A 27,799-nucleotide genomic window follows, 5' to 3' on the forward strand; every position below is an offset into this window, starting at 1 on the left:
AATTATTTACCTCGAAATAAAGCAAATGTACAATTCATTGATATTATGAATGACTAAAACAATTTATAGCACAGAATATGATTTTTAAAATCACGATGGAGTTAACATGAAACAGCGATTTTTCATCTCCTTAAAATACTGTGCAAGAAAACGAAAACTAAATAAAGCTTCCCAAAACGCTACACAACAACAATAACAAGCTAATAATGTAGATATGTATGCATTAAGTGACTGCTGCTGTGTCTGCCCAATACAACACTCAATCAATCTGCCGTCATCAATTCGAATACATCATACTCACTCATAAGCTACTGCAGCAGCTCACCGCACAATAAACACCATTTTCGGCCGCCTGCCGGAGTAAGTGTTTAAAGCGAATGTGCCGTAGCGCTGGCGGCACCTTTGGTGGCAGCATAAACTCACCGCCGCTTGACGCTTACAGCTGAACGCTTGAAGCTTAGCCGTTTCGCAGTCAGCTTAGAGAGCGGTAGTCATAATTTTCGCCAACACCGTTGTTGTGATATCAGTCGGAAAACGATCGCGCTACCAGAAACAACACGTCACGATAAAGCGCGCACGACCGTCGCATGCATACCATATCCAATAAGCAAACTACATAAATAACAACAAATACGAAACTGGCCAGTAAGACAAGCGCGAGTGCTCGTCGTCGTATAACAGACAGACATTACTCTACTGCTGGTAACAATAACAGCAAGAGGACGAACTCTTGTAGCAGGAGTGGCAACAACAACAAATAACCAACCTTTATTTGGTAGTGAATTGTGAATTTGTGGCAGTAAAAGACGTGTGTGCGCGAGTGTGTTAGTGAGTGCGCGATTTAAACGCATTTTAAAAAGGTAAAAAAAAAAGAAAATATTAAAAAAAATTTTAATTCATTTATAAAATTAAAAATAAATATTGAATTTATATTTAAATAATTTTATATTTATTAAAAAAAAAATATAAAAAATAATTCAAATATAAACGATTTTTGTAAAAAACTCATAATTAATTTTAAACAATTAAGGAGTAATTTTTAACAAATAAATAATAAGTGACAATATTGCAAAAAATGTATATAAGAATTTTTTATAAAATATAAAAAAGTGACAAAAATATCCATATCCGATTCTAATTATTTATTACTTTTTTCGGGTTGTTGCACCAAATAGCAACTATGATGACACTAAAAATATCAAAAACATACAAAAAATATAAAATATATCACCAGTTGCTCTATAACGTACAACAACGAAAAAAAATTACAACAAATATATACAGTTTTATGAAAGCAACAACAAATTTGCAGTGTCATTCTACAGTTCTAAGCGTTAACCGCACCCCGCGCTTAGTGTTATAGTGAAAATGTTAGATCTGTTTTTACATCATTATTAGCATTTCATAAAACGTTTTTATTGTTGTCCTTTCCGGCTTTACTGTTTGTTTAAATAAATTTGTTGTTTTGTATGCAAATCATCTACAAACATTGTAATTTAGTACAGTAATTAAGTGTGACAGCGACAATAAGAAATACCGTTACAATACAGTTAGTTTTAAAAGTTTAGAAATATATGTAAGTCCATAAAATGCTGCAAACAAAAGTTAAAACCGTTTATATAATACATATTAGCTAGCGTAACTGTTACTAAATTGTTAAAATCGCTTAAAAGGCGCAACAGAGAGCCGCTTAATTTAGTCAATTAGTGAAATGTGGACACATACACCACATTAGTGGAGAACTTATTGATAATTTGGTTGCGGAAGTCTTAATGAATCCTTTTCTATCCAATGACTTAAGTATAAATCTGAGCATTAATAATATATTTTATCCTAAACTTTAATGTCAATATGTTTGAAAAAATTAAATTTAAACTAATTGTAAAGCTATATTACTAAATTAAAACAAATTGCATCGCCTGAGATATTTCACTCTCTACTAAAATTAATTACGAAATAGTAATTTAAAAGTACTTAATTGTTTTAATAAACCTAGTTATTGCCCTAATGGCGCACACACTCATAAATAATAATCGCAAAACCATTAATAGCTAATTACGACTAGTCAATTGGTGATTAGAAAGCATTAACGAACTACTAATTATGATTATAATGATATTTTTTGAAAATAAAACTGTATTGATAAACTTTCGTTAAACTGTGTACTTCAAATGTATCGATTATTGGGTATAATTAAACAAGATAAGCGCAAATAACACTGTTGGACTATACTCAAGTTTCAAACTGGTTCAATTTAGACGCAATTTGCAACATTTCTGTGACTTCTCTCTGAAAAATAGTTGAACTTACTATTGGGACAAGCTACGAAGTGTTTGTTGTGTTACCTTCGTGTCGAAATATTATGTAGGGATTTACGAAGTGGTTCACGAAGCGTATATTGGGAACATCGACAAAACTTTTTATCACACAAATATTCCTTATTATTATATTATTTAATTATTTAAAACTGATACCAATTGCAAAATTCTATGGAAATTATTTACTACTTTGTTCATTTCTCCCTAACGTATAAATATTTCAAGCTATTATCTTGGTCACGATATAACAACCGTTATCCAATTTCTTAAAACTAATTGTGTTTCAGAAAATAGAAAGTTATTCGTGTTTTAAACTAAATCCAACGGTAAAAATACTTTGTGACAACTTTTTCCTTGCTTTGAGGTGTTAATGCCACAGTTCTGAAATAAACCATTTTTGAGATTAATTCAATATTGAAATCGAACGCAGAAGTGACTGAGTGAACTCTTCCCACGACACAACGGCACTCTTTTTTGTTTCTAATCGAATTTTATAAAGTCAGTACCCAGTCAGTGCACCAGATTACCTTGTCTGTTGTATGATATCTTCAAACGAAATCCGTCTAACTGAGGGAGGACAAAGAACACTATCACATTTATTTTAAAAGTACTATAAGCCTGCAAAATTATTAACTAAGCTCAGCGCTAGTTTTGCGATAACACCGACCTAAATACCGCTTAGAACAACGCTTATGATAATGAAATAGTTTCAGTAATTACACCCCTTCGTTATGACATACTTGATAATTTTTTAAGGTGAATACGGTAATAACAGTATTTATACAAGGGTCGCAAGGTTGATTCGATGAGGACTATGGGATTAATGCCCATTTGTATCCAAAATTCATCGAACTAAACATTCATATTTATTTCTTCTAAATATCTTTAGTACTACACAAAATGCAATCATTTTTAGGGAAAATCATCCAGGAATTCTTATTGCAGAAGAATATTTGTAATATGACGTTCTCCTACACTATTCTCATTCCATATTACGTCTGTTAAAACCGTAGAATTAAAGTGATAAGTGATAAGTGAACACGCTTCGTTTAACTTTTTTGTTTTTGTCAAACACTCATTATTTAAAGAACTGTTATAAATATTTAATAGTATGCATTTCATGGCGTAATAATATACCAAATGCACTTAGAAACATTTGCACGTGCGATAGGTAGGAAAACCCCTCGTAGATGAGAGTATCTTCGTAGACTAGACAAACAAGCATGCCTGTGCTTTTATTATATTTATCATTTTTATGGCAGTAATATTTCAAAAACTCGACATATTAAGTAAAATTCTGTGTAATTATTTGGTCATCATAAAAAGTAAACTAATAAATCAGAGAAAAAGTGACGATTATGATATTTAAGAGCGTGCAATCAACTACAATATGAGCAGTGTGATATTGTATAGCGCAGTTGCCTCGATCTGTTATTTATATGTCCATATATAACTAGAAATATTTATGTTTCTGTAATTGACGCTTAAACCTTTGTTAGATGTTTGATCGGGGATTCTAATATAGTAGAAAGTATGCGCTCCTATATTCTATACTTTAATTTTTGGTATGCGTGTTAATTTTATTACATAATAGCCTTTTCGCACAGCAAAATTAATTTAATACATTAAGATTATAATTGAGAAACCAGTTTTTGTCTTTTGCACAGCCGTCTACTCGATTAACGATTTGCTATAAATTTTTGTTTTTGCTATTCATAAGAAGTTAGTAAGTTTCATAAGCTGATTTCTATTTTATCAATAGCCTCCACAAAAATTTACAGCGTAGACAACAACCCGCATTCCAGTTCAACTCGATTTGTATGCGATTAAAAATTAATCTACTAAAATAAGATTTTTTTGTAGGGTAAATCGATATAAATCAGCGCTTTAATCGAGCAAAGTTCGGTTAATTGATCAATTAACTCCTGTGCGAAAAGGTTATAAATTGAAGTCAATTTATATATAAATTTACTAGTTGAAGGAATTAGTATTTGAAAGCTGTAGTAAAAGTGTTTTTTATTAAATATTTGTTATAAAACTGAAAACAATTCCATTAGTTTAAATAAAATATTGAAATTTTCTAATCAAGACAATCGAGTTTTGAATGTGCTTTGAGGAGGAAGCAGCTTTTGCTCTACTGTTGAACATACTAGATTATTATTGTTGGTGTCATTTACCATTCAATACACTTAATAGGGTTTCATAAGCATTATTTCATTAATTTAATATTAATGGTACAATTAGTAAATTGTTCTTTTGTATAGGAAATTTAGAACAATTAGGCGTTAATTAAAAAATACTGAAGTTCTCTTAACTCCCCAATAGGTGAACTTTTTAAACAAGCTAAGTACTTATATAAGGCAAACAGAGTCTTCCTATCTATTCAAACATTTGCAGGGAATTAGACAGAGACGAATTAGACAATTGAAATAGAATTGTAAGAGATTACATTATTTGCACAGTTAATTAACTGTCAAACATCCTATTGGAAAATTACGTGAAATGATACGCTAATTTCTATATATCGTCGCTTAATAAATAACTTTCATCTAATTAAAAAAATTGTACTCAGGTACTCCCAAAATACTCAAAGTAACATCTGCTTATTTCTATTTTTTTCTGTTATTCTATACTTATTTGTATTAATATATTCTAGAACACGTTTTATTTAAAGCAATAATAACCTTCAAATAGAGTAGACGTCGTAAGTGTTTGCATATACATATAAATATTGAGATTAATTTAAGTGAATTCATTACAGAATAGTTGAATTACATGCTGAATACACTTTGTTTAATGTTTATCACATAATTTTGTTACTATTACCAGAATTATTTGCTGAAATACGATGAAGTCTAACGTAACCAGCCAAAAACGTATTCTTGAATGACGTCATTTTACAACTTTCAAATATTTCAACGATTAAGTTTTGTTCTTAATGCAATAATTACGTGGAAATAATGAATCGATTTCGTGTTTTACGTAGTGAGGTCGTTTATATAAAAGTTTAGTTTAGTTTCTAGTTTTATATTTTAAATTTGAGCAAATTTAATTTTCGTGTAATAACTGGACTATGGCGCCACCTGTCGGACTATTTTGTTACCAAAATCGGAAGCAATACGACAAAAATTCGACTCTATCGCCACGTAGCGATCTTGTTAATATAGGGTAATACGAGTCGAATCGGTCTATAAAGATAATTTCGGCAACATTTTGAAAAAAACGAAATTAAACCGAAAATGTTTAATTGAATTATTGAATGAAGGTTCAATGGATATTTTATGACATACCCAAATCCATACATACATACATACAATATATAACGTAAATTTTTCACTTTCCTGCCATGCGATCGCGTAATTTTTACGAAACGCCCATTAGACATCGCTATGACATCGCTGCAACTGTCAACCAGTATTGACACACGATTGTCAACGCAGTGACAGCTAAAGCAATTTTCTCATATTTTATTTAACGCAAAAAATGTGCATATATAAATTGAAAAATATTTCGCAATTTTTTTTTTTTTTGTAATTCAATAAAAAATGCCGGTAAAATTTTGATTGATTGCCGCCAACTAGGTACATTCCCCAAAGAAAATGCATATTGCACGTTTGTATGTATGTATGTGTATATGCACATTATTGTACATATTCGCCTTATGCGACACTATTAACCAATTGTGCGTGCGGTGAAATTTTACTGGCATTTAGCGGTGGCTCAGCTAGTTTTACGCATGCGTAGCAATGATTTCATGCGCAAGTGAATATACATATTAAAATATATATAATATAGATGCAGAAAATCATACGATGTGCTCGAGAAGCTGTAGCAGAGACATTGTTTGACGGTAGCAGTTTTGAATGTGTTTGAAGGGTATTTAAGGGGGGGGTAAGGTTTGACAACTTTTTTTCTTCATTATTTTTTTTTATTTTTTTCCTGAACCATCAACATCTCAAGAATATTGTGTTAAAATTTTAGGTCATTAGGAGAAAAACTAACGAAGTTACAGCAGGTTGAATAACGGTACCTCCAGCTACCTGCGCTGAGTGTACAAAACTTTGAATCGATTTTCCCAAATATGTCATTTTGAAAGTCGGTGACCAGCCTACAGAAAAAACTACTGCATCAATCGTTTCGAAACTTTGAACAAATATTCTACAATTATATAGCTCTCGAATAACGTCGAGGTTTTCCAAAAATATTAATTACTAACAATTTTACAATAACAAATAGGTCGATTTTTTCGTCTAAAATCGTCATTTTGGCTTGAAAATGGTACCAAAAATTGAAAAATTGAAAGATTAAAAAAAACTCGACGTCAATTGAAAAATAAACTAATAAACTAAAGAAAGCATTTTGATTTTTTGGTTTCGGATGATCCAGTGATGCTGTAGGCTGGTCACCGCACAAACACTTTTTTCGAGGTGCCTGCAGAGATCGACGATAACTACGTTATTCCTCGCTATTTTTAGATAAAACGTTTTTTAAGTATCCTTCAAATGTTGTAATTTCATATAATAATAAGTAAAATAAACCTACAGCAATAATTTTTTCTAAAAAAATTCATGAAAAAATGTCTTTTTTCGACGAAACAAACCTTACCCCCCCTTAATTGAAAGCAGTAAATTTTGTTATTTAGCGCTTTCATAACCAAAAATTATTATTCGAATATTTGAAATTTTTGAAGCTAATTTTCAGCCTGTGAAAAATATTTTTGTTTTTGACAGAAGACGAGACCAAAAAAGGATAATTGGGATAAACCAATTTTAAGTGATATAATTTATATTATTTAAATTATTTAAACTCTAAGTGGAGTGAAACAGATCTAAAACATTTCTTTCTCACTTATTTTCAATGGCAAACAAAAAAAACATGCCAAACTTGTATTACAGCGCCATCTATTGTAAGTTCCTTCTTTGAAAAAGCAAGCACTAAAATTTTGTTTCAATCCTGTGACACCAATTAATTATTACAATACTTCGCAAAGTTAGAAATCATAGACGCCTTATCATTCTCAAAAAGAGTTCACTACAATACAGATAGATTTGTGATTGTGATTTGATACTGGCGGCATCTAGCGGGAGAATACGAATATATTCTAGAGAACATATTTTTCGAATATGAGCCAGGAACAGACATGTCCAAATCATTCAACTCATTATTGTAATCAAAGACCTCAGATATATGTACCCTTAACTAAAATATTTCTGAAAAGTAAAATATTCTGTGTACTCTTTTTCATTTTTTGCGGTATTTTCAGTAGTCTTTAAGAGTACAGAGCTCCGGAACTTCACCGACTCCATGTACTTCCTTGAAACACTTACCTCTTACCTATAAAACAACGGATATCTTACCGTTAGAACAAGTTAGGGTGAATTTTTTGATGTTTCAAACACTTTCTGCCTCTTCATTTGGTTTGAGGCGCTACATAAGACATGTTGAGCATTCACGAAATTGTTTATATAAAACTTTAATCAAGTTAACACCATACCAAAAGCACTAATAGCCTTTTCAGACAGGAGTTAATTGCTCAATTAACCGTCCTTTACTCTGCCTAAAGCGCTGATTTAGATTGATTTACCATACAAAATAAAAACTCTTATTTTACTACATTAATTCTTAATCACATACAATTCGAGTTGAAAGAGGAATGCAACTCTGTGTAATTTATGCTTTAAGCTTAATTATTAGAAGAATATTGGCAAATATGTATGTGCTATATGGGTTTTGGTCTGACGCACATTACACATTGTAATTAACTTTTATTGTGTCCATTAAAAATCAATAGCACTTATGTAGTATTACTCATGAACAAGAATATATACAAACACAAACTATACATGTATACCGCGATCACATGCCTCTTTTATGAGCCTTTAAAATAACAAATACCTTAAATTTACAACAAATTGTTGAAGATAATAAATAGCACATATTATGCTCTAAATTCTTTCGCCTGTTATTATCGTCATTATATACCCACTTAATGGTAATTACATTTTTATAAACATAATTGTGTACTTTTTTCTACTTTTCACCTGTCTATACTTGTTTATTAAAGTTAACAACTTGACATATTTAGAATCTGAAGTGCCCAAATTGCCATCGGCAAATATTAACTTAGCTACTCACAGTTGCTATATGCTCGTCACAATCTTTACGATGGCTTCGCTAAGTGTACATAGCATCTATCTATTTTAATATTTTTATACTCTCGCAACAAAAGTTGCTAAAGAGAGTATTATAGTTTTGTTCACATAACGGTTGTTTGTAACACCCAAAACTAAACGAGTTAGATATAGGGTTATATATACCAAAGTGATCAGGGTGAAGAGTGGAGTCCGTCTGTGGAAGCTGTAACTTGAGTAAAAATTAAGATATCTTGATGAAACTTGGCACACTTATTTCTTGGCACCATAGGAAGGTTGCTTTCGAAAATGAGCAAAATCGGACCTCTTCCACGCCCACAAAATGGCGAAAACCGAAAACACATAAAGCGCCATAACTAAGATATAAATCAAGCTATGGAAATAAAATTTGATATGAAGGATCACACTATGAAGGGGCATATTTGGATGTAATTTTTTTGGGAAAGTGGGCGTGGCCCCGCCCCCTACTAAGTTTTTTGTATATATCTCGCAAACCAATAGAGCTATATAAACCAAACTTTCTGCAGTCGTTTTTTAGCCACTTCCTAATACAGTCCAAAAATGAAAGAAATCGGATCATAACCACCCATACAAAAGTTAGGTTGAAAATGACTAAAAGTGGGTTAACTCACTAACGAAAAACGTCGGAAACACTAAATTTAACATAAGAAATGGCAGATGAAAGCTGCACTCAGATTTTTTTTACAAAATGGAAAATGGGCGTGGCGTCGCCCACTTATGGGTCAAAAACCATATCTCAGGAACTACTCTACCGAAACTTGGTTTGTAATAGTTTCCTTACATCCTAATGCTAAGTTGTGAAAATAGGCCAAATCGCTTCACAACCACGCCTACTTCCTATATACGAGAACTTTGAAGACGATCTGAATCGTTTACTTTACAATATATAAAGTAAGCACTAGTGAAGATATCGGTGCGGAACTTTTCATAAATACTATGTTAATAGTGTGGCAGCCCCATTCTAAAAATCGCCGAAATCGGACCATAGGTTTTTAAGGCCCCATATATCGAACACGAGGACCTCGGTGCTTCTAACCTAATATTAGGGTTTCAAACTTTCAATGGACTTAATACAATATATATGACAAATATATGTGGGTCAAATTGTGTATTATATAATATAAATAAAGTTAAATAAATAAATTGCGAGAGTATAAAATGTTCGGTTATACCCGAACTTAGCCCTTCCTTACTTGTTCGTTTTTAGTAATTACGCAAGTGTCTGACAATCAAATTTAATTTAAATTTAACCATAATAATTTTAGATATTTTTAGATTGCTATAGTTTCAGTAAGCATTAGTTTATAACTACAAAAACAGTTATATTAATTTGACAAAAATAATTCTCATTGTCATTGCCAATTCATTTAAGCATATTAAAAGTGAAAACTTATTAAAATATTAGACAAACCGGCAGAGTTTTGCTTATATATATTTACTAAGTTGTTTATATATAACAATAACAACTGCGACGATAGCAACAAAATAATACAATAAATAATTTTAAGCACCGCCAACATTATCTGTTGTAGTACTTATGGGCAAATGCAATGCTGCTATCTTTGGTGCTTATAAAATGACACAATACCACAGATAGCCAATCGAGGCCAAATCCAGCCAATCGATCAAACCTCTAGTAAAGGCTTTGTCTTTAAGTGGCTACACTTTGCAGCTTTCAATAAGTGTATTAATGCAAACACTGAGATTTCTTAATATGCGTTTAAAATATGTGGGTTAATTAGCTGTTAATTTACAGCGTATCAAGTAGGTACGAGTATGCCAACCATACGAGCGGAAGTGCACAGTAGATACTTATGTTATTGAAATTTGAAGAATACATATTAATTGTTTCAAAAGGTTTGTCCGTGATATAAGGTTGTCTGTTAATCATTTTTAATTTTTTTTGATTAAGAATTCTGAAAAATAAACAGTTATTTCGCAATATTAAAACAATACAAACAATTATAAAGCACTACATTGGAGCTCGATTTGCAGACTAATCGGTCGGATAAATATTCAAGTTCGAGAATTATTTTAGTAGTTGTTTGACTTTGGTTGATGAACTAACCGAATATAAATAATCAATAGTTCTTGAAAAAGTTTGTCCCGTTTTTTTGACCAAAATATTTCTCCTTTATTTTTTAAATCATTCTCTAATATGACCTATGGCTCCGCGAGGGAGCAAAGAGCAACAATGAGAATCCTCCATTTATTATGATTATGTGCTAGCCTCTTGATTTGACACTAACTTTTTCGGACCTTAGATATTTCGATGTCCAAATTTCTTCTCGAGGTTAGAGCTTTCTTCGGCTACCTTGTGGATTCCAGTCGATCGCATTCCGGGTTATAGTATCTCGTCTCGGAACATGTCCGAGCCAACCCCATTTTCCTTTGGAGGATTTCGGACAATAGAGGTGGTTTGTTTGTGCGTGACCGTAAGTCGGTGTTAGAGGTAGTGACGGGCCAGAAATGCGGAAAATTGGTCCGAAAGCATCGATTTGTGAAAATTTCCAGCTTTTCGATGTAGTAGGATGCGAGATTATCATGTTTCGCAACCATATAGGAGGGTAAACTGACCATTGGAATGGAATATTTATATTTTAGTACCTCGCGTAATGATGTAGGAGCTCCAGATCATATTAAGGCGCCAAAAGCTTGCGTAGTCTGGGGGATCAGGAATGAAAAAGCGAATATATAGGCTCTGCTGTCAGAATGTGCCCCCTGTTTGGTAAGCAAACGAGGCTGTGGCGACCGAGTAAATGCGGTTGCAAAAACCAAGCCGATTATTCGTCAGCAGGTCAGATAGGTAGGCTGATAACCTGTAAATCCTAAATCCATCTTAACAGCAAAACCACAATGAGGAAGTCTGTAATATATGATAAAATCACTCTCAACGGGATTAGATCAACATTTCTCGGTCAAGAACGTTGCGCAAGTAACTTTTCAGAAACGAAATGTAAAAAATGATCCTTCAATAGAAATGCCAATTTTGATTAAAATGTAATTAAAAAGAAAGCTCATATCACACAGATTTAACGCCTTTTTGAAATTCTCAAGTACTATTTCTACTGATATACTCAGTTAATGAAACAGATTTTGAACTTATGGACAATGTCACTTATCCTTGATATCTTTGTCAACAAGTGTTTCTCTAGTCATGAATTTTCTAACTTTGTAAATCAAAACTATTTACTAATTAAACCGAATCACAATTCACTTAGTGAAAATCACTCAATTCCTGTCGATATTTCTGTGGAAGACTTGACCTGTCTGACCTCATTAAAAATTATATAAGATGTACCTTCAAACAATGTAAGAATTGTCTGGATTTTCTAAAAATAGTTAAATTCTCATAATTTATGAGCTGTTATGGTATTACAGATGAAAATCCATGACCTGTATTCTTCATACTTTATAACCCCTACTTTCAAGATAACAAACTGCTTATTCTAAATAAGGAGTAGGATTGTTCATGACGCTTGATGGGTTGTTTTGAGACATAATAAACCAGTTTTCATTGCAGTTATAAAATAAAATAATCTCTGTAAAAGTGTTAAGAAAGAAAGTTAAACTAACAAAGTACTAAGCACGCATATTGTAAATTTTGTTTATGTTAAAATTGTGTACTTTGGCTGAAGAACTAGGCAAGATCACGGCCAAAAATGTGGACGACAATTTCTTGAGACCATAAACAAATAGTTGGCAATCAGCGCAATCTTATCAGGAAATGTCGGCATTAACCGGTTTTTACTAATTCTTTTTTCAAAGCTTTCACAAATTGTTATGATTTTTTGTATGTGGTTTCTGTTTCAGCAGAAGCAGTAAACGGCAATCGACTCTCTTTTTATGAAACCGTTGTAGATATGGCTATATATAGCTATGATATGGCGACGGACATTATAAATCAAGGGAATATATATATCCAGTATAATTTTTGAGTTTAATGACTATTTATTGATTATAATTTGAAGAACTGGTAATAATGAGTCAATTTGATACAGGACATTGTTAAAACGCTGTGCTTGATAAGCACAAAAATAATTCCAAATTAGTATAAGTATTGAAATCTTATGTATATAACCATCAGGTTCCCTTGAACTTTTCGTATATATTAATAGAAAGCGAGGAAGCTAACGGTTATCACGAAAATTAGAAATAACGGAAATACCAGAAAGTCTTCAATACACTACATAGAAAAAAAGCATTAATGTTTTGTTATTATTTCTAACCGAGCACCTCATCTATCAACACAAATACTCAATTATTACAGAAACATCTCCCATTCACTTTCTATGACCTTTAGCCTGATTGAGGTATAGTACCTTCGGCTTCAACATCATCAATATCAAGCTGTCGGTCGAATGTTGTATGTAATTGTTTCCGATGGAAAAATAATTGCGATGGAATCTAATACTTTGCCTACGCAGACCCTTTTCTGGAAATTATTCATGGCATCCATGTGTTCGTAAATGCGCATGTGCCCATGAAGAGAGAGCAAAAGACTGTTAAACCACGAAACGTCAGTAAATCAAGGACCTGATAAGAAAATGCACAATCTTTATTACTGATACATGCCCAAATACATGCGTACTACTTGGGAGGGATTTTGACGATTTTAAGTAGCAATTTCCAAAAAAACGCCAATTAAAATTTATGACATATATGTATTACGTATTTATTGCAAAATATATAGACGACGTGCAGACAAGCTCGCTAAGATGTGTGTGCTATAAGTTGATACGTGTTTAATGTGAACTGTAAATTAATCCAATATTTGATATACGATTACCCAAATCCAAATGGTTTAAAAATGTCAAGCGACCTTCTAATGATTTGATAAAAATATGTGCAATGAAACTTTTATTGTTTTCCAGGAAATTTAGAAATTTATTGACGAAATCAGTCTGATCAGCTTGAGCAAGAACTCTACGCCTTATGGTTTTTGAAAGGCGCACAGAATAGCCATGTGTAGCTTAATTTGATGGAGCTTCTAATGTAGGGGTTATCTTTAGGAGACCAATATTTGAGTAATATTCCATGAAAAATATTGAACCAAATTTTCTGAAGGTTCCAGGGGCCCTTTGTAGAAAAAACTTAACTATATTGCTTTGAAGTTTAGACACGCTAGATGGTACTTGAGTTATTACGATCGGAACTTGTTCATATTTGAAAAATATTTCCCGAAGATATATTCGTAATAAATTGTCCAGCTAGATGCCGCCAGTGTCGAATCACAGCTAAAAAGCGATCTGTATTATATTGAACTCTTATTAAAAATGATAGGAAGTCTATGCTTTACGAAAAATTTTAAACATTAATTAGTGTCAGTGAATTAAAACCAAAATCCGAAGCTTTGTACTAGAACAAGGAGCATAACTGAGAATCTTGGGTATAACTTGTTAGATTGGCATTTTAAAAGCAAGAAATGCTGATACCAATTATGCGTGAATTCTTCGCGCCGAGAAGTTCCGAATCTCACCGAAATTATTGATTAATAAGCTTGAAAGAATTATTATTTTTACTCATTGATTACTACAAAAATAGCACTGATAATGCAAAAAAAAAACGTTTGTAAATATGTATGGAGATAATCAAAATATTTACTTACAAGGTTGTAAACTAATGGCTTTTAAAAGAATAAAGTTAATATACTCACTTAATGAATGGTAAATATACTACATACAGTACATGTTTATTCAACACATTCTTTAAAGAACGTTGACGGAGTTGATAAAATTCCAACACTCATTGATTGGTTAGGATTGCGAAAGAATGGAGTACCGTGATAAAAGTGTTTTCGTTTTCATTTTCATTAATGTAAATAAACATAGTACTATTATTGGTTTTATTAGAATAATCTAAAGGTGGAAAGGAGTTGATAAACATAATTCACCTTGGTAATTCCATGCAGTTGCGTTTGATATCATAAGTTCTATTAAAATTCCGTTGACCCTGAAATCTAAGGCACAGTGGGAACTCTTTTCATGATCGATTATCCTCATTAGAACAATGTCTCGTATATCGCTTCAAATATTAACAATTTTTATCTGCGACAAATATCGTTATAGTGCATATCCATTTTCAGAGCATGTTCTTCAAAAGATCGATGCCTCGATAAGGTAGCTGTATATATTTTTCCTGGATATATTTAATAAATCCTGAGTTCTTATCCTGTCATACTTAAGCCATATCTGTTTTGTTATTTTGCATTTACTTATCGATTTTCATCTGTTCTAAGCTATTTGTTTAAACTGCGTGGGAATCACTCTCTTAATATTATTGATTTTGACGAGCTTCGGATTCATCTACAGAGGCTCCTTCCTGTATTTGCCTTCTGCTTTTTCGTTTTCAAAAATGATCCTGCGGGAATCCAATTTAAGGATAGAAGGAGTTTTTCTATCAGTGAGCTTAGGGCTTTCCTGCAGTTATTGACTACGCTCGAATTAATCTTTGCCGACGCCAAAGCTACCAATGCCGCTTGACTATCTGTGTATATATTTATTTTCTGTATCCTCCCATAGTTGTTCACCACAGGCCTTCTCTAGTCCCAGTACTTCCGCTTGGAATACGCTAGTTGAATTTGTCAGACGGATATAGAAAAATATCTAGATCCCTGGAGTATACCCCCACTGACCACCACATGTAAAGTATGGTCTAATGACTGCCGTGTATATACACAAGACTATATGCGATTTAAAGTCTTGGAGGTATAATAAGCCCTATAAACTTTTTTTTATTATTTTTTCAATATTAAATTTCAAGTTCAGTTTACTATCGATCTTTACCCTTAGCTATCACTTCTGTTTTACCCAAAATTACACCTAGTCCGTTGCTCGTGGCCCATAGGTGTAACCTTTGTAGATCCTGGCTTCACAAAGAACTATCTCCCATAGTCTAAGTGTGTTTCATTCTGAGGAACAGCCATACAACCGAATCTAAACTAACATAAATCTACTACTTAGACCAAGACCCTCAAGGTCATTAGGTTTTCATTCTTAATGTATCATTCTTCTTTCTTGTATGTATTTTTACGTCACAAAATATTTCATATTCTTGTACAGTATCTGGATTAAGTGGCGCCCTAACCACTACTCTATCATAACCATCAATTGATAAATTCATTGTATATAAAAGAGCGAAATAATCGAAGCAAATGTGTGAGGAATGGAAATCTCCATTAAGCTTTTGCTTGAAATATGTACTATGCACATAAGGGTATATGGCATGAGTGAGAGCCGAAATTTAGTAGCAACATATATACGATTATATGTATATATCTTTGACTTAGTATTAGTTTATTCATAAATAATATTTTTTGTTGTTGCATATATAAAATTTTACATATGTACACACTCACTCATGATATATATGAGTTTCTTACTCCTTTACCTTGCTTTATCAAAATTTATTTAGTCGCAAGCTAGTTGATAATGATAAGTTAAATTGACTACGGTAATTGATTTTAAGGGGTTTTAATTATGTTTTTGTTACTGTTGTCAATATATATACTTAACTTGTTGACTTGTTACCTAATGTACTAATTTATAATTGTTATTGTTATTTGATTATGTTGTTGTTGTTAAAATTACTTTTTTTTACAAGCGTGTGGCCGCCTTGCTAATTCATTAAACGGTTAGTTCTTGTTTTTGCTTTTAATGCTGCAAATCGTACTCATATTACGATTAATTTACGGCGAAGCAATCAGTTGGCACTGGGCAATCCGAGAGTGCGGTTTAATTTTTTTGGCAAACGCAGTGAAGGGACAGAAAGTAGTTTCTTCGAAAAAAAATTAAGAAATTCATTGCATATATTGTTAAAGGTAAAAAATTAAAAAAAATTTAATATTTTAAAAAGTTTGTGTTTTTTATTTTTAGAAATTTTTTTGTTTTATTCAACTAAAATACATATGAAAGTTTTTCGGAAATAATAACAAAATAATTTAATACAACATAAACATATTTATAAAAATACAAAAAAACAAACACAACATATTTGTGTTGTTTAATAAGTATTTAATTTTACGCGCTATAATTAAGAAAATTCGCAAAAACTACATTTCATTGATATTGCTATTTGATCAGTTCAAATAATTTGCATAGTTCAGCGTGCGCCGGCACGTGTGAAATATATTATTATCAATTTACAATTAAGAATGCATTGCGCTAAGCAATACTTGAAGAACTAGATACCATAAAGAATGTATCCACTTGCAAGCAAATATTGCTTCTTGAATTACGTGAATTCGAATATGTCTAGACTAGCATATATAATAAAAAGTGGCGCAAAAAATACGTTTTATGTGTAAAAAAAAAATAAATAAATACAAATGACGTAAATTATAACAGACGGACTACGTTCTCGAACTAAAATTGAATAAAAATCAGTTAAACAGTTATTCAGTGCTTTATTGAATAATATCTGCCTCAAGAACGAAAAAATTTTGAGCATTATATTTCTTCAAGCAGTGAGCTTAAAATATTTTGTGAAGTAGTGTCATTGGTCTTTGTAGTGTAAGCGAAACTGATCGGCAAAACCAACCGAATATTTTCTGCGTATTGGACCAAACAATATTTTTCCGATAGATTGACTCATAAGTACAAAAAGTGTATTCTCAAATTTCCGAAGATAACCTCGAAATATTTGGTTTCGAAGTTCGAAAAAACGCTTTTTTTTAATAATCATTATTAATTACAGGATATAGTTATTAAAAAATCGAAAATATGGATATAATTCACATTTTTCTCATAATTCTTAATGAAATGTTCAGCAGATGCTTGCCGAGTGCTGTACAGTGTTTCTGAAGCCCTTTATTAATATTATTCTTATTTATCCGGAATTATCCGGATTTGGCGACAATCAACGTGAGCTCACAAAGACATTAATATTCACTGATCTTACACAAAACTCATCTGAAGACAAAACATCCAAGTATTAACTACTACGGAAATCGGGGTCTAGCTTATCCATACAAACAGGACACGACGGCAAATGATCTTGAGAGCATAGTTAATACAAAGTTTTAGTTCTTCCTTTTCTACTTCACTTTGAAACAGAAGTCTAATTAGAAGGTAAAAGTCATTGTTGAAATGTCCGAAGCTCTCCACCTCTTCGGCGAGGGTATTACATTCATTTTGAATACATTCTGATGATCAAGTGGATCAAAACATAATTAAAAAGAAGATCCAGTTTTATCTAATTAAACTCATTAGAAGAGCGACCGTGAAACTCTCAGTATGTCGCTTGTTGTTATAACTTTACTGAATTATGCCAGTTTAAATGATTTATATATTTTAATTGTACGATTCCTTCGCTATATTCCAAATTTTGACTAATTGAAAAATTGTTTGTTCCCAAGAGCTTTTAACCCTAGGCAATCTAAATCAATCCGGCAGCTAAAGACTACCTAAACCATTCCTTTTTTAAATTGAATGGATGTTAATTTAGCACTAATAATGATATCTAGAAAGCCTAGAGATATCTATTGAAGCTGATATCCTGAAATTCTCCTAGTAACATTTTTACCTTTCCAATCTTGCAATCTTGCACATATTTATGACAGTTATCCTTACAAAATTGACGCAAGCAATATTTTAATCAAAATCAATGTGGCCACTGAACGATCATAAAACATTTGAAGATATGGTGTGATCTTGCTGCGTTATGAAATCATAAAACAATCTTGCCAAAAACCCAAAAAACAAACGGAACTCAGAATAATCGATATAATAAACATATAATTCAATTACGAGTGTGACTTTTTTATGAAATCATAAATAATCTGTACACGCTTTTTGCAGTCCATACTACTCGCTCAAGCCGAACATTCAGCAAGTGTTTATTCAAGTACCGTTTACTAGTTTACTGTGGAAATTTTAAATTCGACATTCGTCACTTTATTAGCCGGCATAAAATTTTACCGGTTGGCGTCTCTGCAGCTACTCAAATTCGTTTGGCGCGCTGATAACCGGCTGCTGCCGAAACCAACAATCAGAAGTGTCCAAAAGCATTGTTAAGGCATGATAAGATAAGGCTTTGTTAACAGCTTGTTAACAGTATGCTTAAATTAGTTGGTAGATTTAACGGTGATTGCAAGAAGTAAGAGTATGGATGAACATATTTATCAAAAACAAATTCAATGCCATGCAGTTATGCAGGTGGACAATGGAAACTTATTTAATGTCGAATTTATTGGTATTGACTTGGCATTTATGGTGCCGATAAAAATCTAACCGATTATGATTTGATTAGTGGATTATGTTCGCACTTAATAACAGGTTTCACAGTTGCTTTGTCATTCAGCATTTTATTCAGCTGCCATTATCTTAAATTGAATGGGCGATGAAAGCTTAAAAAAATGGTTCAAGGCTCAAATAACGGGAAATCCACTATTTTAAGGAGATTTAGTTTAAAGCGTTTTTTCAGCTATCAACTCTTCTCTAATGCTAACTAAGGCAAAAAAAAACAAAGAAAATCCACGATTGTGAGACGATTAACATTCAGTATATTAATCAGCAAACATTATCTTAAGCTGAATAATCACTTAAACAGAAAACACCGGAAAATATTCAATTTGAACATTTCATTCAACTATCTTTATCTTAAGCTGAATAAGCGCTGAAAATCAGAAAAGTTAATTACTCAATCACAAATCATAAATCTTTTCAGAAAATCCATTATTTTGAGGCTATTTGTATTCAGTAATTTATTCAGCTGACATTATCTTAAGCTGAATAATCATTGGAATCGAAAACACCGGAAAATACTAAATTTTCAGGCACTTGGTCATTGAACTTTTTATTCAACTATCTTTGTCATAAGCTGACTAAGCACTGAAAGCTAGAAAAGTCAATTACTCAATCGCAAATCATAAAACTTTTCGAAAAATTCAGTAATTTATTCAGCTGAGATTATCTTAAGCTGAATAAGCATTGGAATCGAAAACACCGGAAAATACTAAATTTTCAGGCGCTTGGATATTGAATATTTTATTCAGCTATATTTAACTTGAGCTGAATAAACACTGAAAACCAGAAAAGTCAAATATTGTATCTCAAATCATAAATATTTAAATTAAACTTATTATTTTCAGTCAAAGAGTTTGGATAATATTCATCCTTTCACCCTTTTTGTCATGATTTCGAATTAAAAAGTAATGATTATGGACTAACCAGTATTGACTCACAAAAATTGATTCCAACTCCGTTGCTTATTTGCTAATCTGCATTCTAGCTCAAAAGGCTGGGTTTTCCTTGAGTTTATACGGAACGTTTTCCAATATTTTGCTCAATTTGTGTGTTATTGGCGTTCAACTTCTCTTTCCTTCGCAGTACGGCGCCAGTTGGAGATTCCAAGTGTAACCAGGTCGCTCTCCACCTGGTCCCTCCAACGGAGCGGAGGCCTTCCCCTTCAACACTTTCAGGGCTGGAGTGTTTTCGTCCATTCGGACAACATGACCTAGCCAGCGTAGCCGCTGTCTTTTTATTCGCTGAACTATGTCAATGTCGTCGTATAACTCAATTTAGTTCCAGTTTATTGTCGTTTAATGCCTACCCAACAAAAAATCGTGTTATAAGTAAATCAATAGATGTTTCTAAATCCGAATAAAATATCAAAGAGCTCTTTGCTACCGCATCTCCAAGGAACAGTGATTGGGTTATATACCGGACCATGAGTCGTTCCACTACCCTCGAGCACACAAATAGTAATTTAATGAGAGCTTTTTGAAAAACTAAAAACTATAAAATTGTATGATAATTGATTGACAATTATGGATTGCAGGATTCAGTTTAGTAATCTTTATTCTTTTGAATTACTTAATAGTTATTACCCAACGAGCAAATCAATGGAATCAAAGCTCAAATAATTTCTTATACAAAATATACGCGCTTGTTATCAAATAATACTAATATTAAAATATCAAGAAGGTCTAACAGTTATTTGATTAAGTATTTTCTATTTGCTTACATATACCGACACATTATATCGATTATAATGAATTGGAGCGTGTGAATATCATTGCAAATGAAAGTATGTGGTTACTAAGTTTTAAAATTATCTTAAAGAGTTTCCTTCCTACCCACCCCCCACCAACAACCACGTGACCTTCATTAATAACATTCATTCAGTATCTGAAATGCCTAATATTTTAAAACCGCGTATTTAAATGTATTGTAAGTATGTAAATACTAGCATTACTTTTGATTTATAATGAATTTAACAGTGAGACTTTCATTTTGGCAAGAATGTGTAAATATTTATAATTGATTTGTTTGGCATTATTTTGTGTTAGTGCACATTATTGTACAAAATAATTAATTCAGGGAATTTGTTAAAATAGCCATTCATTAGACTAAAATACTGCTAATTCAGACTGAATGGAATGAAAAAAGAAAGTAGATTTACTGCATTATTGTCTTCGTTTGATTGTCTACGGCGTATTTTCTTTTAGAAAAACAAAAACGAATGCAGTGCTACTTGCAGTCGATTAATCTAACGGGGGTTTAATTACAATCCATAATTATTTGTATTTGAATAGCATAACTAAATGATACATTCCGTTCAAACCCACGCATTGTATATTAATAAGTGTGAAAAATAGTTGTTTGAAACTTTTTTTATTAAAAAAAATCTGAAATATTGTCTAGATTCATTACTCTCACATAATCTTCACAATAAATAAAAAAAAAAACAGTTACTATATGGACATGCTTAAATTAACATTTTTTTAGTGTGTTGAGGTCCTCTTTGTCTGAACAAATTTCATTTTAGATGTGCTAGAAACTATATTATAAAATTTTTAAACTGAACCTACTATATTGAAATTTTATTCATACAAATATAAATTCCAACTAATTTTAAAATTGAATATCGTCTCCTTCTTTTCTAGATGGCGGATTCCACCACTTCAATACCAACTTCCAAAGAGAAGTCAGCTTCAGTATTCACGCTGAATGATTTCAACTCACGGTAAGTTTATAAAAATAAGTGAAAAATATCGGGTACTCAAAAATTGAGAGCGCAATGCGAGAGAGTTACTAATTTCCCTTAGATTAACCTTTTTGTAAACTTCTCTATCTTTGTGTGAGAATTTTCGTTTGTTGACAAGCTTTTTTCACAAAATAATTCTTTCAAATAATATTATACTCTAATCAAGTAAAATTCTTTAATTTTCCAGCACCAACCTAACCGAAAAGGCACAGCTTAGCGATGTATACAACCCAGCGGACTATCGTGACCAGGAGAAGGGTCAAACGACAGGTGGCGCATTGGCACATTTGTTGAAAAGTTCATTAGGTACCGGTATTCTCGCCATGCCAATGGCTTTCTACAACGGCGGTTTAGTATTCAGTATGGTTGCCACGGTGATTGTGGGCATCCTTTGTACGCATTGTGTGCAAATATTGGTAAGAATTTTATTTAAATATTGCTTTCATTTTATTATTCAACCTAAAGCTTTAAGAGACCTACAAACATTAATCAAATTGAAACTGTCAAGTGTGGTCAAGTATGCTTTATGACACTAGTCAAGCATGATAGATATTCGGACTAAGATAGTTTTGTCCCGTTACTTGAGTGCGTTTGACAGAAAAAAATATTATGTCGTGACGTCACAAACGAAAGAGGGAGTAGACTGTCACTGCTAGTATCATGTAACTTTGACAATTTTCTTAATGTTGACTCTTTATATTTTTTCGAAGATGAAACAGTGAGTCCCAATCTTCAAAATTTATTTTCAGTGAATAATAAGAATATTAAAAGTTTCCTTATCACATCTATTCACGCTATTGACCTAATCAACATCATATTATATCCAATATATTGTGCAATAAAAACTTGTACAAATGCATAACATTTATTAAGCCAATGAACCAGCAATGTTCATATAAACAACAATATTTATATCGGTCATTTTGATTTGGTACGAACATTTATTGACTCTCGTTTAGTTGTTTCATCGCAGATATGTGATTGTACTATGAAATACTGGACACAGGAATTAATAAACTTTTTATTGATAGCGAAGCAATATTTATGGTTGCAGTGTTGATTTGCCCCCCTCAAGGAATTTTCACCATTATGAAATTTTTATCAACGCTTTATGATTTGTGGGAAAGATAATATGAAATGAGGCATTTCTTAAAAACAAAATTCAATCATAAATGCATAAAATATTTTTTAATATACAAAATATTTTTTTTGAAATTCAGCACACTTTGGTTACTAAGCAAATTTTATTGCTCTCATGTGACTCTAATTAGCTAGATATGCCAAACACACGTGATTCATTCCGTTTTAATTCAGTAACTCTGAAATAAATGTGAATATTTGGGATTTATATAATGGATTAGTTGAGAAAACCAACATACTAATTGTTTTGCTGAAGTTAAAATTTGTTTAATCCATTGTTTTGGGACAATAAGCTTTATGGAAGCTTTCACTTTTCCTTTCCTTTCTCATTCTAATGTACCAATTAAGTATGTGAAAGCTCCAGTAGTGAAAGCTTCAATAACGAATTACTTACTTTCATTAAAAAAAAACTTTCAGAAATAAAATTTTATTCTCGAGGGGGAACCTAGGCATGAAAAATAACATGCTGATTATTTTGTTGCAGGAAAAAAAATCGTTTTGGATACAATTAAACTTAATTGAAGCTTTCTACATATTCTTTAATTCCAATTCCAACTATTTGAAGGTCCTAGTTAGGGTTGATTGTTTCAAAAGCCAAATCAAAAATTCTTCTCAACCTATCGTCATATTTGAGCTGGTGAAAGTGAAAGCTCTAACAAAGCGATACTGCACGAGCTTTCAGAGTTAAACTTCGCTACTCGAGATGCCTTTATCAACCTTTACTCGTACATATATATTCACAAACAAGTCAATTTTCGAAGATTTTACGAAAAATAGCTCAACATTAGTTTTATATATTTTTCTTATGGTACTTCCCCTAATAATTTTCTTTATATTTTAATATTCCAACAATAAACATAATTATAGAATTGTGTACCATTTGCGTTCAGAATGCTTATTTTTACAACAAATTTTCATTTACATTTACAGGTTAAAACATCACAAGATATTTGCAAAGAAATCAGAGTACCTGCCTTGTCATTTGCCGAAACCGCTGAGAAGGTTTTCGAAAATGGACCAAAACCTTTGCGACCATGGTCGAATTTTGCGAAGTAAGAATTTGCTTTTATTATTTTATAACGGTATACTTTAATATCAAACAATATTCAACTCACACTCTCCCTCTCTCTCTCCGTCTCTCTAATAGGCAATTCGTTGATTACGGTCTGATGGCCACCTATTTCGCTGCCGCTTGCGTTTACATGGTGTTCATTGCTACATCATTTCACGATGTAATCAACTATGACACCGGTCTGAAATGGGATGTGCGTATTTATATTGCGATGACTGTAATACCTTGCCTATTAATCGGACAAATAAGAAATCTGAAATGGCTAGTACCATTTTCGGCTATGGCCAACGTATTTATTGTGGTCACATTCGGTATAGTGTTGTACTACTTGTTTAGCGGTTCAATGGTGTTCTCAGACAAACCATTGATTGCGAAAGCCTCACAAATACCACTCTACTTTGCGACTGTCATCTTCGCCATGGAGGGTATTGGTGTAGTTATGCCAGTTGAGAATACCATGAAGCAACCACAACAATTTCTGGGCTGCCCGGGAGTGCTTAATACCGCTATGATTGTCGTAGTGTCATTGTATGCGATCATCGGTTTCTTAGGTTATGCACGTTATGGCAGTGAGGTGCTTGGCAGCATTACGTTGAATTTAACGGAAGGCACACCGTAAGTATACATACATACCTTTATAAATATAAATATTGACAAATAAAATGTCATAACTTTCTTATTTAGTTTGGCTGATACGGCGAAATTGTTGATGGCTGTTGCTATACTCTTCACCTACGGTCTGCAGTTCTACATTCCCAATGAGATACTGTGGAAAAAAATTAGTCACAAATTCAACGAACAATATCACAATCGGACACAAATACTTTTACGTACCGGTATTATATTGATTAGTGGTGGTGTTGCTGCAGCTATACCCAATCTGGAACCATTCATCAGTCTTGTGGGCGCCATCTTCTTCTCACTGTTGGGTAAGTTGTTGGCGCATCTTTCATAAATTTTATTTACCAAATATTATTTCACATAAAATATTCATATATTTTTCATTGATCAACAGGCATCTTTGTGCCCAGCGTGTGCGAGACAGTTTACTTGTGGCCCGATCGTTTGGGCTGGTGCAAATGGAAACTGTGGAAGAACATCTTTTTGGGTGCCTTTGCGATATGCGCACTGGTGGCTGGCTCTGCAGCGAGTGTACGTGAAATCATTAAAATTTACACGGAATAAGCTTGTAGATATTTGTAATGTTAGCATAAGTTTTAAAGTTGTAGTTTTATGTGCCAAACTAAGGTCCTTTAAGCATACATTTTAAATAGGAATTTTAATGTTTGTACATACAATAATCCATTGTTTAGTACCTGTGATTTAAATGTGTGAACGTGATTCGCTTTTTAAGCAAATTTAGTGCTAAACCACAGTATTTAATTATTAACAGCTTAAATTATACTTAGCCTTGCCAAAGACTGTATTTTTTCTATATTTACTTCAATGCTGGCAGTGTGACTCGGATGTCAATAATATTAAACGCTAACAGAGTGACACACACTTATCAATTGTTAGAGTGAGTTAAAAGTTGAAAATTAAACGGAATGGTAATCGTAGGCGTAATACAGTTGGCAGTTAGAGTATGGCGAAGGCTAGAGTCGAACAGAAATTTATTTACTTATTTTTGTGAAGAATTAACTATAATTTATTAATAAACTTTGTTATATCATAATTTTAGTTTAGAATTTCGTTAACTGCTTTAAATAAAGCAATTGCGATATTAATTTTTATAAATATATTAATTCAAAATTAAATTAATAAATTATAGGTTTTGTTGACATTTATAAACGGTTTAAAAACTGAACTGTGTAAACAATAAACTAATAAACAAAATAATATAATTTGTACGCAAAAAAAAATGTTAAAAAACTTTATCATATTTCACACGATAAAATCTTAAACAACACAAAATAAAAAAAATATATAAATTAAATATAATTTGTAAAGAAATAATATAAATATTTTTTTATATATATAATTGTAAAAAAATAAATGCAACAAAATATATATATTTTTAAGTAAACATCTATATATATATATTTGTATATAATATATATGCATGAGTTATAGTAAATCTAAACCTTTCGAAAAAATATACTTCTAATACCGTCCCTGCTACAGCTGTTCAAAGTTGCTTCAGAATAACTCACCATCCAAATTTTGAAATCAAAACTCGACAAAACATCTGTTAAGGTTTAAACGCCATATTATTTTTACTGTTAATATAATTACTGTTAAATAAATATGTCTAAAATAAGAAATTTTCTATACAAACGAAAAATAATGGCAATGTTATAGCTTTAAATTTAAAAAACACAGTTGCTTGTAAGAAATAAAAATGACACTATTTACTAAATAAATAAAAATAAAAATATTAAAAAAATTGCACTTCAAACTTTTAAATATGACGCATTGCGAAAGCTACCATTGAGTTTTTGCATTTTTTACCATCGATGTCAACTATTTGAAGACCCGATTCGTTCTCACGACAGAGTCAGCCTATAGCGAAAGGGTTGTTATAGGAGTTACTTTTAGTGGTGGTTAGTAATAAAAATGAGCGGAGTTCAGTGCCTACGGAAGTGGCTGCTATTAAGGCAGCGACGGATATATTGCTTCGAAGCGCACCGACCTTTAGGGAGCTGACTATCTACTCGGATAGTAGAGCGGCGATACTAGCCATGAGTTCACTGACTATACGACTACTGACTATCTTCACTGTGGGTGGCATCGTTATACTTTTCAATTAGATTAGTCTGGGTTCCTGGGAACAGCGGAATCGCGGGAAATTGTAAGGCTGATGAGCTTAGAAGGTCAAGAACGTCAGACTCACTATTAGTAGCATGGAAACATGTAGGAGCACCGTTGTCCTATTACGGTTTGCTAATGAACAGATGGGCCTCTGCTGAGCTGGACAGGCGCTGGTAAGTCAGTAGCACTTGCGCAGTGGCAAGATCCTTCAGGTCTAAGTTAAACCGCGGGAGGTCTACCGAGCTCTTCGCCATTAGTAAAGCTTACCTCTCCTTAGTCGTAGGGGTTCTTACTGGCCATTGTCCAATCGGGTTGTAAGGTTAAAAATCTTACAGGACGTTAGCTGTAGAAGCGGCATGGAGGAGGGTTAGGTGGAATCATCTCATCACTTTCTTCTGGAATGACCCGTCTTTGCGAGATCAAGAATAATATTTCTTGGATCTTACTTTTTCAAACAAGCTCGCGAAATAGCGAATATAGAAGTTAAAAATCTCGGCAGATTTGTAGCATTCGGGGCGCTTTATCGACTCCTAATTGCTTATCTAGGGGAGATCCAGGCTTCACTATGGACTGTATTTTTAAGTCTACGTGTGTTTCCCCTTGGGAAAGAGCCTTTCAACTTAACCTAACCTAATACCTCGAGGAAGAATTTTGCATATTCCCACATAAGACTGATATACATACATATGGATATGAAATCAAGCCAACCAAGACTGTAAATTACAAAGTTGTTAGTTGATGATACATATATATAACATTTAATTGTATGAACTTCGTACAATTACAATTGCTAACAATTTAAAAGTAATACAGTAATTTTTTTTTTTAACATTAAATACAACAGAGTTATCATCGTTATCCATGATGATTCCGCAAACTTGTAACGATTGGCCTTAAAAGGGATCAGAACATCCTCTCCTTTATATTTTCCCTTGTTTATATTGGCTTCGATGACGTTATTCATCAGCTTCTTCACAAGCGTTCTATTACAAAGGCGAGGTTGAGCTACGTTGTGGCGATTCAGGCAATTGCAGTGGATTTAAAAATTCTGTGTTGTCTACGTCATCCTGGTTTGTATATGTGTTAACTGATTTGTAAGTAAACAACTCTCCTGGAAGGAAATTCGGCATTATCGCATTGAGATCATCGACATCTATGTATTTTGTCGCCAATATTGCTCGTTCACTCAGCCAATTATAGTTAATATATTGTTGTTATATGTCCAGCAAGACACGCTGAATAAGCTCCACTTTCGAGCCTTTGAAGTGACCGAAATCTATGTGACCTCACCATTTTCAATATCTATCAATTACTTCGAATAAGCAATCGCAGTTTGATCTTGTTGAAAAAACACTCGC

At 32.5% G+C, this 27,799-nt stretch overlaps 1 protein-coding gene across 2 annotated transcripts; it reads left to right on the forward strand.

Moving 5' to 3' along the window:
* The first annotated feature begins 464 nt into the window (after positions 1-464).
* Positions 465-26,081, forward strand: LOC105213206 (proton-coupled amino acid transporter-like protein pathetic). Of its 2 annotated transcripts, none has more exons than XM_054233551.1 (7): positions 465-860; positions 21,378-21,457; positions 21,666-21,894; positions 23,549-23,670; positions 23,766-24,305; positions 24,375-24,619; positions 24,706-26,081. In XM_054233551.1, exons 2-7 carry the CDS (start codon positions 21,378-21,380, stop codon positions 24,873-24,875), a joined length of 1,386 nt encoding a protein of 461 aa, XP_054089526.1. In that variant the 5' UTR covers positions 465-860; the 3' UTR covers positions 24,876-26,081. The 2 variants fall into 2 exon arrangements, with proteins under 2 accessions (XP_054089526.1, XP_011184172.2); XM_011185870.3 differs by lacking the exon at positions 465-860 and adding an exon at positions 16,156-16,310.
* The last annotated feature ends 1,718 nt before the right edge of the window (positions 26,082-27,799 follow it).

Source organism: Zeugodacus cucurbitae, chromosome 6 (genome assembly GCF_028554725.1).
Source record: "Zeugodacus cucurbitae isolate PBARC_wt_2022May chromosome 6, idZeuCucr1.2, whole genome shotgun sequence".
Taxonomy (NCBI): Eukaryota; Metazoa; Arthropoda; class Insecta; order Diptera; family Tephritidae; genus Zeugodacus; species Zeugodacus cucurbitae.

Excerpts from the sequence above, each read along its gene's own strand:
- LOC105213206 (XM_054233551.1), top strand. The coding sequence starts at position 21,378 with ATGGCGGATTCCACCACTTCAATACCAACTTCCAAAGAGAAGTCAGCT. Across the intron at positions 21,458-21,665 it reads CTGAATGATTTCAACTCACG|CACCAACCTAACCGAAAAGG; the intron begins GTAAGTTTATAA and ends TTAATTTTCCAG. Across the intron at positions 24,306-24,374 it reads AATTTAACGGAAGGCACACC|TTTGGCTGATACGGCGAAAT; the intron begins GTAAGTATACAT and ends TTTCTTATTTAG.